Raw genomic sequence first — 13,823 nt, forward strand, 5'->3', positions numbered from 1 at the left:
TCCAACTATCCATATCATATTCACCTAATGAAACCATATCTGAATATAATAATGGGCATTAGATCTTATTCTATTCTAACAATATATAATTTAATTAATTCCTTTGCTTTGGTTTTCCAAATATACCATGATTTTCTTGCTATTCTAGAGACCTAAGATAAAGTTAAAAAAATCTCCTTTAACATTTACTCAAATACAAGATCCCTACATCTTAATTACATAAAGTAATGTAATTAACCATTAAAATTGTGATTATTACAAATCTTTGAAAAGTTAGTAACTTAATCTTATTCTTAATGAAAATTATCCTAAAATAATAGAACTTTTACAAAGCATTTTATCAGTCACTTTCAAAATGTCAAAACTTAAATGCTTTCCACTAAAACAAAGAATCTCTCAAACAAAAAGATCTAGAAAGTGGTAGTTTTATGACGTCACAATAAAATCCAACCGTGTAAAAATTTAAAATTTTTATTTCTTTAAATAATTAATTCACACGTTTTTGTGCGCTGTCTTCGAAATTTAACATTTAATAAATAAAATAAAAAAGACAAAACAGACACAGAAAATACAAACTGTCAACGAAGATTTTTATATTGCTTGATTTCAAAATCTCTCTCTCTCTCTCTCTCAGAGAAGAAGAAGAAGAAGAAATAAAAATCCAATTTTTATTATCTGGGTTTTCGAATATTCCTTTGTTTTCTCCAATCAGAGACCGTAAAGTAATCAACTTTTTTGTTCTCGTCGTCTTCTCCGGCGAGACCAATGGACTCTCCGGTGTCAAAATCCGATGCGTCGAAAGAGAAATTCGTGGGTTCACCACGGCCATCAACAACAACGCCGGCTGATTCAAAGGCGATGAGAGGTTGTGGACTCTCTAATCTGACATGGGTTGGTGTTGATAAAGTTGAGCTTCGTCAGAGGCTTATGATGCCTGAGTATCTCCGTCTAGCTATGCGTGACTGTATCAAACGGAAAGATTCAACGGCCATTCCTGATCATTTGCTTCTTCCTGGTGGTGCTGTTGCTGATATGGCTCCTCATGCCCCAATGGTTGTTTTCATTAACCCCAAATCTGGTGGTCGTCATGGTCCTGTGCTTAAAGAGAGGCTTCAACTCTTGATGAGCGAAGAACAGGTTCTTGTTCTCTCTCTCAGTATCTTTAGAGAGTGTCTGTGTTTTTGATTTGAGTTTTTAGTGTTCTGTTTTGATCAGATCTTATGTTCTTCATGTATCAATTGGGGAATACTAATTAAAGTCTCTGGCTTTTTTTAAGTTTATGTATTCATGCCTAGCTGATGTGTTAGATCTAGTGCTTTGTTGTGAATTTGGAAGGATGAGTTTAGCTCAAAGATCTAGTCTTTTGGAAATTCTTGAGTTGATGTTGTTGTTTTGGAGTTGTTGATATTGGAACTTGGTGATGATTCTACAGGTGTTTGACCTTACGGAAGTGAAGCCTCATGAGTTTGTTCGATACGGGTTGGCGTGTTTGGAGACAGTGGCAGCGAAAGGAGATGAATGTGCTAAAGAATGCAGAGCAAGGTTGAGGATTATGGTGAGTACTGAGTATACACAACATTATATTTTTAATCTCATGGTCTTTACGTTTTTAGCTATTAGAAATGTGAAAATGGAATTTGGTTCGGTAGGTTGCAGGTGGTGATGGTACTGTTGGTTGGGTTCTTGGAGCTCTTGGAGAGCTTAATAAAGAAGGGAAGTTACCTATTCCTCCTGTTGGCGTTATCCCTCTCGGTACAGGGAATGATCTCTCTAGAAGTTTTGGTTGGGTGAGTGAATCTTTTGTTCTCTCTTATGTTCCCGTGACAAGTTTCTTGCATTGCCATTGAATATGTTTTCTTCAGGGTGGTTCGTTCCCTTTTGCATGGAGATCCGCTGTTAAAAGAACACTCCATCGTGCAAGTATGGGTCCAGTTGCTCGACTAGACAGGTAAAAAAGTCTTATTTTACCCCAAACAGTTAAGCTTTTTAATTCTATTAGCCGTGTTGTAAAAATGTGTGTTAATTTTGTTATATGGTGTTGCAGCTGGAAGATTTTAGTGTCAATGCCATCTGGAGAAGTCGTGGATCCTCCTTATTCTTTAAAACCCGCCGAGGACAATGAACTTGATCAGGTTTAGCTCATTGAATCATCAGCATGTGCTTTTGTAAATTGTCATGATCTAGTAATGACCAAGGCTTTTCTTGTGGTTTCAGGGTTTGGACGCGGGAATAGACGCACCTCCACTGGCAAAGTCTTATGAAGGCGTTTTCTACAATTACTTGAGCATAGGTTTGATGGACTTTTCGTTTTGATAACCATAACACAAATTCACAATTATTTCTGTGACCAGATTCTAGTGTTTGTCGGGGTTGTTTAGGTATGGATGCTCAAGTTGCATATGGCTTCCACCATCTTCGCAACACTAAACCATATCTTGCTCAAGGCCCTATTACAAATAAGGTCTGCTTATTATATCTTCATCCAAACTTGAGTCTCATTCGTTGTCTTTGTCTCTAAGAAACGAGATTATTAACCACACAACATTTGTTTTTGGCAGATTATTTATTCAGGTTTTGGTTGCACTCAGGGTTGGTTTTGCACGCCTTGTGTCAATGATCCAGGTTTAAGGTTCGCTGGCTGTGTTCTTGAACATGTTTGTAAGTTTCTGCTTAAAGCTCTTCAATATGTTCTTGACACCTTATTTGTACTATCTGAATTTGCAGGGGACTTAGGAACATAATGAAAATACACATCAAAAAAGCCAACTGTGCTGATTGGGAGGAGATTGCAGTCCCCAAAAAGTAAGAAAATACTTCTCATTGTATATGATTTTTTACCTATTATCTATGATCTCTTTGCTTAACCTCAATGCACGGATTTTTCTTGTAGTGTGAGATCAATTGTGGCATTGAATCTTCACAGCTATGGAAGTGGAAGCCATCCGTGGGGTAATCTAAAGCCGGACTATCTAGAGAAGGTATTGTTTTCTGTTTTATTTCATGGTAAACGTTTTCTGATGCTAACTCGAATGGTTTATCGGTTTTTTGTCCAGAGAGGATTTGTGGAAGCACATTGTGATGATGGTTTGATAGAGATTTTTGGTTTTAAACAAGGATGGCACGCGTCATTTGTAATGGCTGAGCTCATTTCTGCCATACACATAGCTCAGGTAAACTTACAAAACACTGGTCAATGTAGAATCTTTTGGCCATGAGAGTTTGACTGAAAAGGTTCCATTTTTGGTGATCATTGGCAGGCTGCTGCGGTAAGATTTGAGCTAAGAGGAGGTGACTGGAGAGACGCGTTCTTGCAAATGGATGGTGAGCCATGGAAGCAACCAATGAGCACAGAGTACTCAACATTTGTGGAGATCAAGAAAGTTCCTTTTCAATCTTTAATGATAAATAATGAATGAATTTGAGAGATTTAAAAGCTGGATTCTTTGTACAAAGCTAATTGTTTTGTATTTGGATTTGATTCAGTTTAGTCATAGATATAGTCTAAGCTTTTTAGTCATCTTCTTTTTAAAAAAAAAAAGAATTGAAGAATTGTGACTTTTGATTATTTCTGCTTGTTGGTTTTGTATATTTCTGTGTTGTGAGGAATGAAGTTTGTTTATTATTAATATGAATTGCGAGATTATATTTGGTCATGATTCATTATTTGTATATTTGTGAGATTCATTATTTGTAAACTAGATTTGACCAGCACGTGCAGAATTGATTTCAAAAACTAAGTTTACTGTCATGTATGCAATATTTTATATATGTATGAGATAATACTTGTAAACAGGAATCTTAGTAACATTCATAATGTGAATTTGTATCAGTTTAGTAATCGATTTGTTTTTAATTCAGTTTATACAAAGAGAATAATCAAATTTATTTTTGTTAACAAAGCTACAACAACAGATCTAATTTCCTGTCACACCTAAGATCTAATCACACCTAAGATGATAAACAAAAAATTACCTCTGTTTCGTATCCTCTCTTCCTACCATGCAATACTTATTCTATAGCCATATCAGAATTCGCACCATCATCTTTTATATACTGTACGTGCAGATACGCAACCCCCACACTGGCGTCCTAACCAATCCACTCTCAAATTTTTGTCTTTCCTTGATCTTGAATTCTTCGGTTTATGACATGCCCATTTGAGAGCTTGGTTTTGAAGGAAACCTAACATTAAGATTGTTACATATTTTGTTTAAGATTTATTCCCTAGATTTTGCATTATTTTTCAATTATGTTTTATTTAAAAAATCTTTAAAATGACTACAATATCTAAAACATATATTTAATTAGTGCCCATACCATATACATCAATATGTAAATAAATTCATTTAAAAATCTCATAGATTTTTAATAATTAAAATGATACAATAAAACAGTATAATAATGATTTCATCATATGAATTATTTCTATTACAACAAAGAGAATATAGAAATAGATTATAGAAAAATGCTTTATGTTACAAGAAAATATAACATAAATATCATACTGCTTTTAAATCTTAGAATATAATTAATCTTTTAGCTAAAACAAGAAATATTATAATATTTTTAGCTAAAGTAATAAATATTATAATATTTTGGTTTAACATAAAGTAATTTAATCTTTAATTTAAACTTTAAATGATAAAAAAATGTAGAAGATGATGTTTTGGATTTGGTAAAATTACATATGTGGAAAAACTAGAAGGGCTACTTGTTATTCTTTCAAAGCTTGATTTTGAAGGAAACCTTTACTTAAAAAAAATAGAGCGCCACATGTGCTACGTGAGGTTGGCTTCTTTATGGAAATTATTTTATGAAAAAAAAAAAAAACTAGAAAAACAAAGGTGGGTGTGTAATATATATATGGCTTGATCACGAGCAGTTTTAACAAGCGACCATCATGGAAGATTCACAACTCTCTCGGTCTGGCTCACTTAACGACCCTTCCTCTCATGCCGGGATCTACATAACAACCTTTCCTCTCAAACTCATCATCGAGATACTCTCGAGACTTCCGGCGAAATCTCTCATCCGATTCAAATCAGTGTCGAAGCTGTGGAATAGTATCATCCGTAGTAAAGATTTGACAGACGCGTTTCTGACTCGGTCAAGGGCTCGGCCTCGTCTCCTCTTCACTTTTCAACACTTGGAAACAGGGCAGAGTTTCATCTTCTCAGCCCCTGAACACGAGAAAGAGAAGGACAAGACGGTTGTCGCGAGACACGAGATGACGATCACGGATTTCGGCTTCTGCACCATCACATCTTCCCCCTACTACATCACATCTTCCCCTGTGAATGGCCTGGTATGTTGCACAAGTGGCTCAAGGATCGCTGTTTGTAATCCCACCACGAGACAGTGGTGTATACTGCCCCACGTCAAACCCGAAGGAAGAGTCATGCACGCACGTCTAGGGTACGATCCGGTGGGAGATGAATACAAAGTGTTGTGTGTGATGATGATGTGCAAACGCGGAAGAAGAGATATAAAACAGGAGCATCTCGTTTTCACACTGAGATCTGAGCAACAATTGACCTGGAGATATATCGACATCACGGGAGAGCCTTACACGGATGTACAAGGCGGAATCTGCATCAATGGCGCTATATACTACAAAGTTGGACACACAAAGATAGCTAGATTCGATATTAGACGGGAGAGGATTATGTTTATTGAAGTACCCAAAGACGATATCACAAGTTGGGTTTCTACAAATCACCAAGGAAAGTTTGGAGGAATAGAGTATGATGATAACTTGTACGAGATGATGCGAGTTTGGATTCAAGAGAAAGAAAGATTTGTGGAATAAGAGGACGACTTGCGTTGTGCCTTGTGAGTGGGGAGACTTGTTTAGAGAGAAGAGACTATCTTCTCCGGGAGAGATTCATACCGGAGAAATTATGTTGGTCTCTCACCGGTTAGAATCATCTAAGCCTATCTCTGTTTTCTATTGCGATGTGATCCAAGAGAGTTTCAGGCGTGCGCATGTCAAAGGAATCGCCGATTATGAGTTTAGACGTACCCATGGAATTGGTATGCTTGATCATGATATCTTGTGTTTTCCAGGTTACATTGAGAATATTGAGAGCATTGCCATTGGTAATACTCTGGAAATTGGTTTTGAAATAATATTTTAATCTAATTATATTATTTAATTTAAATTTTGTTTGTTTTTTAAAAATCAGCCAACCAGATTATGATACATATTAAGAAAGAGATCTGAAAGGGTCTCTATCTACAAATCACTGCAAAGACATTATATCTCATCTCTCTCTCTCCTCAACTGTTTATTATTTTTTTTTGTTTTGACACTCATCAAAAGATGACCAATGACCATGCTCTGAGGACACTGGGAATATCTTCTTCCTATGAACAAAAGCTCTTCATAGCTCACCAATAATCTTGACTTTATTTATTTATTTATTATTATTACTATCATTTTCATATATTTCTTCTGCATGGTTTGTTCTTATCGTTCTTTTTCCCTTTCTTTTAATGAATGTAAAACTTATTCAACCAAAAAACCATTCATCCAAACCAAATTAAAAAGAGTAGTCATCTCCTTGAGCGAAACCAATCCTTGTAGTTTACGAGGATTCAGGTTCTTGCTAGAGAGGATATTTGATTGCGAATGAGGGGATCGATGAACTTGATCAATTGTAACCGTGTTTTCTTGAAACAACTCACTTTATTAATTGACCTCATGGATTTTTTCCCTTATACCAAATTCCTTAGATGGTTATCACTATATATTGTCTTCCTCTTTTACACGCTCTCTTCTCTTTCTTCTTCAACACCTTGAAAACCAAACATATCAAAGGAAGGATCGGAGTCCAACAATCAAACAAAACATCAAAAATAGATTGTTTTAAAATATGCATTGTTCTAGTGGTCAAACAATGCATCTTCCACAACATCTGTATTAAAAGACATGGGATAGAGTTTTCAGAACATCATAAATTTTAACTACAGTACTAGCAAAATGTGTTTTCTGGCTAAAATTTGAATATAAATTTTTACAAAGATAAAGGGGTGCTGGCATGGAAAAAGATGAATTTCCTATATGAATTAAGTACTCGGTGAAAATGGAATACCTCACCGAGCGAGACATACTACATCATAATAACGAGGATATAGAATCAAAAATTAAGCTAATTGAGTATTTGATATGAGGGGCCAACAAGTTGGTTGAGGAGACCACGAAAGCAAGAAGAGTAATCAGCCGCACCTTCTAACAGGAATAATAAAAAAAAAAGAATTCAATGAAATGAAATACAAGAAAAATCCCTGAAACATTTTTGTTAATAGATTTGAATCTAGAAATATATACTTTATGCTTTTATATTGGTGGGATAGTTCAGAATAACTAATTTTCCACTTTTTTTTCTCACATTTTCACCTTATTTTCTACATTTTCTATGCATGAACACTTTTAGACTGTAAGTTTTAGTGGTTTTGTTTAGCCGGTTATTGTCGCATATTGGGCCAAAATTGTTATGGGGCCGAAATAACATTATGAAAGTTTAAGAGGACCAATAACGAATTTTAATAAAGATGTTGAAAATAGCACTTGCGGAAGACAAACGCAGTGAAGTCTTTGTTTTTTTTTTTGTTAGGGTTTTAGATTTCCTCTCTCAGAGATTTTTTTCTATTCTCCGAAAGCTTCAGAGGGATTTTTCAACGTCGGCAGCCATGGCGAGCACCAAAGTTCAAAGGATTATGACCCAGCCTATCGTACGTTTCTTCCTCTTCTTCGATTCCTTTTGCAATCCTTTTATCTCTTCGTTTACTGAAACCTAATTTTGGATTTTTTTTTTCCGGTGGCTTCGTGGCGGCTCCAGAACTTGATTTTTAGGTTTCTCCAAAGTGTAAGTTCTGATTTGCTTTTGGGATTAGGTTATATAAGTTCTTTCTTTTTGATTCGTGCTCTGGTCTTTTTGTATTTTTTGTGATGCAGAAAGCTAGGATCCAGATTTGGCTGTTTGAGCAGAAAGATTTGAGGATTGAAGGAAGAATCACTGTAAGTCATCTTATATTTGCTATGAATTTGTTGATGTTGAAGCATTATCATTAGTATGATGAGTTGATTAGATTCCTGGCTTTGGGTTTTTGGATATTGAGTTGCTTATGTATAATCTCCAGAAAGGTTGAATACATGAGCATTGTGACTATCTCTTTAATCTAGTCTTTAGGATAGATTCAATAGATTCGGGTATTGGACTTCACTTTTGTAATAGGTGAACGGATTTGTTGACATTGATAGATGTCACGGCTACTACTGCACAAAGCACTGATAAGAGTCTGTGTATAGAAGAGAAACTAGTTTGATTCTTAGGTTTGATCCACGCTTTATCCCGACTCAGACTGCATCTGTATTGCTATACTTGTACTCTTTTGGAGTTATAATTGAAGCTGTTCATAAGTTGAGTACATGTTAGTTCAGAGAACTTGAGATGTATGTTGTGTCATTCTCATTGGCTTTAAATTTTGGAGTTGCCTAGTTGAATTTGGTGGTTCCTTGTTTCAATTTGTTTTTGATATACTTTAAATTGTTCCCTGAAGTAAGATTCAAGCTTTTCTTAGGTTAGTTCCATTAAAATTCAGAGAAGCTTAGATTTGTGATGGTGTTTTCTCATTGCCATAAAACTTGGAGTTGTCTACTTGACTTTGGTTGTTCCTTGTTTCCATTTGTTTTGCTATACTTTTATTGTTCCCGGAGTTAAGATTGAAGCTTTTGTGAGGTTGATTCTGTGTTTATTAGGAGATGCTTGAGATTTGTGATTATGTCATTCTAATCGGTTTTAAACTTGGATATTTTTTTACTTGAATTTGGGTGTATTATTGATTCTTTGTTTCAATTACTCCGCTTTTGCAGGGTTTTGATGAATACATGAATCTGGTGTTGGATGAAGCTGAAGAAGTAAGCATCAAGAAGAACACCAGGAAACCACTTGGTGAGATTGATTATCCTGAACTCTCTCTCTCTCTCTTTTATAACAAGTCTCGTTACATTTCTTTATCTGTTTGCTTATGGTTCGATACCTTGTGTTTATACCTATTTTCAGGAAGGATTCTACTCAAAGGAGACAACATAACTCTGATGATGAACACGTAAGTAACACAATCTCTACTTTGTCCTTTCTCTTTTTGGTGTAGCAACTTGATTTGTCAGATTACAAGAAATTTAAACACAATCCTCCTTTCTATGTGAACAGGGTAAAGTGATGTCTGTCTAAACAAACTCTGTGGTGGATTCGTAGATCTCGGTTTTTCATTGACCTTCAAACTTATGTTAAATATGTGTTGAGTTCTTCCTCAGTTTAATTGGTACTTTGACTATGCTTTCTGTTCTTCTATGTCGTATTATATATTACAATGTAGTGAAACCTTTGAGATATTAAGGAGAGCTTGATCGAATCTAGTGGATTGGTTTAAACTTCCAAAGATGACCGTTTGTCCCTTTTGGTGTACTGTAATTCACTAATTTGGATTTTTCTTTACTTAAACGGCATTTATATTTTAGTTTTTTGAGTATTGTAATAGATGAAGTAGAATTGCTTGATAATTCGTCAAGATGATTTGACTAATCTTTGTTGCAACTTTTCGATCTATGTTTCTTCTGTTTAAATTTAGCTAAGATTTGCTTAAACATTAAAAAATAATTAAACCAATTTGATTTTGACTAAAAAATTGTATCACTTTTTGTTTGTTTGGTGAACCCGACCGAGTGTGGTCATTATTTTAATAGACCAATCAGAATAATCAATTAACATAGAGAAGGATTTTATACTAAAAATTTATAGGATTTAATTCTACTATATCTCTATCCCAAAAATTCTTTTCTATATTATCCACCTTTATTCTACGTACCTCTCTACTATTCTGATAATTCATAATCTCAGTTTTGCCCTTTGTTTAGTTTTGCATTATTTAAATAAAGTAAATGAATTTAAAAAAGAAAAAAACCATTGAACCTCTTTCCCCATCCGTACAACCCACGAAACACAAAATCTTCCACCATTGAACAACCATTGAAGCTTCATTGAAGCTCAATTGAAACTCGTTTTAGGTAATTTCTTGGTCTATTCAACTGTTTTTATTTAATTTCGATGTATTTGAAACTTGTTTATGGTGTAGATAGTGTTGATGTGTTCGATTTCTAATGTGTTCTAATTTGGGAATATTCTTAGATTTTTTATAAATTCATTTTTTTGTATGTTAATCTTGTTAATTCTCATTTGTTCAAGTCTATTAGAGGCATAGTACATTTATAATTTATGGACCTAGTGGCTGAATCAAGCTAGATAGAAATTGGATTAGATATTCTCTGTTTTCTCGTTTCTGCAGATGTAGGTACAACTACTATTAACTGATACAACTGGTACAACTAAAGGAAAACGAAAACTATTCTAATGTTAGTTTGAATTATATTTGCAGGGAGTAATGAATAATAATCTTCACACATTCATTCATTTTGATTATGGGGGAAATTATTTAAACAATGGAGATGAAATACAATAGATTTCAAGAGAAGATGTTAGGCATGCTCTTTTGATGAAAGCACCTATTGAGCAGGTTACTTATTCTGCATTGGTTGATAAAATATGCAAAAAGATGATGGTAGCTGCAGGGACGAAGATGAAGTTTAGCTACATTCCAGTTTCAGTGAATCCTAAAAAACCAATATATATCTTTGATGATGATGATCTTTTGTGTTCACTACAAGAAAACATGGAATTACCGACTACAAAAACAGTCACTATACAGTCGCTAACTACTTAGTCATGACTGATTGGCGACTGACATACGTAGTCGCTAAACAGTGCGTCGCTAAAAAAATCAGTCGCTAAAAAGTCGCCATGGAGCTACTAATTGGCGACTGATAATTGAGGTCGCTCGTCCCTCGCCAAACAGTTGCTAAATTTGCGACTGAATTGCAACGATTTAGCGACTGATATGGTTACTCATTTGCGACTGTTTTGGGCACTGTTTTGTTTACGTTTTGGTGACTGTTTTACGACTGTTTAATTATCATGTTTTTAAAAAAATTCTGGTAAAAATGCATTATTTGATTTTGTAATACCAAATCTGATTAAAAAAACTATAACTAAAACATAACAAACATGAAATTAAACAAAGACATAAGTACCATGTTTTTTACAAAAGTTGCAAAAGTTCCAAAAAACATCCAAATATCCAAGAGTGTTGCAAATATTACAAAAGTTTTCATAATCATGAGGGAACCTAACTTTGAAAATCAGCAGGGTTTGGGTCATTGGTTTGAGACTCGAGGAAGGCGACATAGTTTGGGTTAGTCTTGAGGAAGCTCACCAAGCGTGAGATATTTGCTTGTTGCTCAGATGCAACCCGTAAAGCCTCAGCTGCAACCCGTGAAGCCTCTGCGTCACGCTCTGCTTGTAGAGCTGCTTGTTCCTCTATTTTGCGGTTAGCGTCTTCAAGCTATTGTTGCAGGGTTGTGAAAGTAGAAGAGCTTCCAGGATACTTCCGCTTCCCGTTGATGTAACTTCCTAGGCTTCCAACTCCAAAGTATGTTCCTCTATCATTTATGTAAGTAGAATCCATACACAAAACAGAGAGAAAAAGTTATTATAATTACTTAACAATGAAAAACTTAATAGCTTATTAGAAAGAAGCAAATTACCTGAAGAAAGAGCTCATCCTCCTCCTCGTGAGATAGCTCTGATCGACGTGAAGTACCATCAGAAAACTCATCATTATCCTGAGCAGCCAACTTAGCTTCCCTTTTTTCTTATATGTCTCATGAACTGCTTGCGTTTTCTTATCCACAAAAGTACCATCTTTTTTGGTATGAGTCCTAAGAAAAACTTCAGGAATAGTTGGCGGTCTTCCCAATTCTACTTCCTGAAATGTTAGACAATGAAAAGGTTAGAAACCATTTGATGTCAAGTAATTAAACAATGAAAAGGTTATGATGTAACTCACCATCGCTTGTTCGATTTGTAAGTAAGACTTCGGCCCTGATATATGCTTGTGAGGGCCAAGACCATTACGGTCATACATTCGAGCTGCTGAAGTGGTTGCACTCTTTGCCATGGCTTCTTCTGTGTTCCAATAGTCAAACATTTCTTTCCAAAGAGTTCTCTCAATCCACCTCGGTTTCACTTCCTCTCGCTGAGCTGCTGCCTTGGAAACCATGTCTTTCATACGGTTTTGACAAATGTTATAGAACTTTGCTTGAACCACACCGGTTAGAGAGGGATCCCAAGTGTGTGTTTTCTACAAAAGAAGACTAGTGTTAGTGATAAAAAAAACCAAGAAAAAAAACAATAAATACAGAAATCAAATTAAAAGGAGTAGAAGTTTACTGCGAATTCCAAGAAGTAACCTTCTCTTCTTGCATTCGGAACACAACCCCAAGTGTAATATGGACCATCAAACTTGTTTGTAAACACTTTTTTAATCTTTCGGGTAAGTGATGACTTGTCTTTACCAAACCTTTAAACACAAACAAATCAGTAGTAAAATTCTAATCAAACACAAACAAATCGATCAATCCAAGTAAAATTCTAATCACAAACAAACACAAACAATCCAAAATTCTAAAAATTCTAATCACAAACAAACAACACACAATCAAATTCTAATCCAAAATCCACAATTCTAATCCAAATTCTTACCAAGTGGTTCCACGCTCTAACGAGGGAGAGAGGACAGTGGTATACTTCTCACGGCCTGGTTGGACAAGCATGTCATGTAAATAAGCGAGTACATCAGCTGGGAGATTTGATTCCCTTGCACCGTCATCCTCAGAATCAGCTTCTTCCTCATGTGAGTTTTGCGCTTGAGAACTGTGAAGTGATGCAGAAGCTGCTCGAGGTTGACCAGGTTGAGAAGAGGGTGGTCGATGAGACTATCGAGGTAGAGGAGACTGTCGAGGTAGAGGAGACTGTCGAGGTAGATTCGAGACTTGAGGAGATTGTCGATGATGATTCATGACTGACGGTTGAGGAGACTCTCGAAGTTGACTCAAGATTTCTGGTGGATTTGTCGCGGAGGCGAGAGGTTGAGGAAAAGGACGCCTGGTTGGAGCTTCGCCGGAAGGGGATGTTCCAGGAAAGCTCCTCGAGTGCTGGAACAGATTTGTCGGAGGTGGATAGTCTCGGTAAGAAGGTGTAGGTCTCGCTGGAGGCTGGAGGATTGGGACAGGAGTTCCCTGAGAATTAATCTCTGGATCTCGCTGGTTCGCCGGTGTGAAGGTATACTGGCTGGGAAGACTAGCGGGTCTTTGATTCGCCGTTTGTGAGGTTCCAGAGTTTAGAGGGGTTTCTTCTTCCTCCGCCTCTTTTCTTTACTCCAGCCATCAAGGTTTTACCGTTTCGTCTCGAAGAAGAAGAAACAATTGAGAAAAGAAATGTTGGGTTAGGGTTTTTTCGGGAAAGAAAACGAATAAGAAATGGGTTTTCGTGTTTTGTTACAGCCTAAATTTTGTTAAGGCCCAAATTAATTAAAGCAGTCGCTAAATAGTAGCTCTTTAGTCGCAATCTTTTAGCGACTGTCAAACTGGTCTCCAAATTAGTCGCAAATTGGCGACTACATTGCGACAATATGCATCAGTCTCCAATTAGAGTCTACTAGGCGACTGTTTTATTTTAATAGCCATTCAGTAGCAAAACCATCGCAATTCAGTCGCTAAATTTAGCGACTGTGTTTTTAGTCGCAAATTGCAGTCGGCAATTCCATGTTTTCTTGTAGTGGTTATCTAGAATGGAATCAAGCTGAATTTGATGTAATGCATGTGGAGCTGGATAAAGATGACGAACAACATCAACGGTGTGAACAAA

General features: G+C 35.9%; 2 protein-coding genes and 1 pseudogene across 2 annotated transcripts; all 3 read left to right on the forward strand.

The window, feature by feature from the left end:
• The first annotated feature begins 473 nt into the window (after window positions 1-473).
• LOC104700746 (diacylglycerol kinase 3) lies at window positions 474-3,656 on the forward strand. Its single transcript, XM_087461477.1, has 12 exons — window positions 474-1,137; window positions 1,433-1,555; window positions 1,650-1,787; window positions 1,863-1,948; window positions 2,045-2,132; window positions 2,215-2,290; window positions 2,379-2,461; window positions 2,559-2,629; window positions 2,725-2,802; window positions 2,891-2,978; window positions 3,054-3,170; window positions 3,258-3,656. Exons 1-12 carry the CDS (start codon window positions 766-768, stop codon window positions 3,414-3,416), a joined length of 1,479 nt encoding a protein of 492 aa, XP_087317603.1. The 5' UTR covers window positions 474-765; the 3' UTR covers window positions 3,417-3,656.
• A 1,223-nt stretch (window positions 3,657-4,879) lies between these two features.
• Window positions 4,880-6,161, forward strand: LOC104710417 (F-box protein At1g30790-like; annotated as a pseudogene).
• Window positions 6,162-7,493: 1,332 nt separating this feature from the next.
• LOC104700755 (uncharacterized) lies at window positions 7,494-9,444 on the forward strand. The gene is made up of 6 exons (XM_010416325.3): window positions 7,494-7,734; window positions 7,842-7,868; window positions 7,958-8,020; window positions 8,876-8,954; window positions 9,066-9,111; window positions 9,216-9,444. Exons 1-6 carry the CDS (start codon window positions 7,555-7,557, stop codon window positions 9,223-9,225), a joined length of 405 nt encoding a protein of 134 aa, XP_010414627.2. The 5' UTR covers window positions 7,494-7,554; the 3' UTR covers window positions 9,226-9,444.
• The last annotated feature ends 4,379 nt before the right edge of the window (window positions 9,445-13,823 follow it).

Source organism: Camelina sativa, chromosome 1 (genome assembly GCF_030686135.1).
Source record: "Camelina sativa cultivar CO46 ecotype springtype chromosome 1, ASM3068613v1".
Classification (NCBI taxonomy): Eukaryota; Viridiplantae; Streptophyta; class Magnoliopsida; order Brassicales; family Brassicaceae; genus Camelina; species Camelina sativa.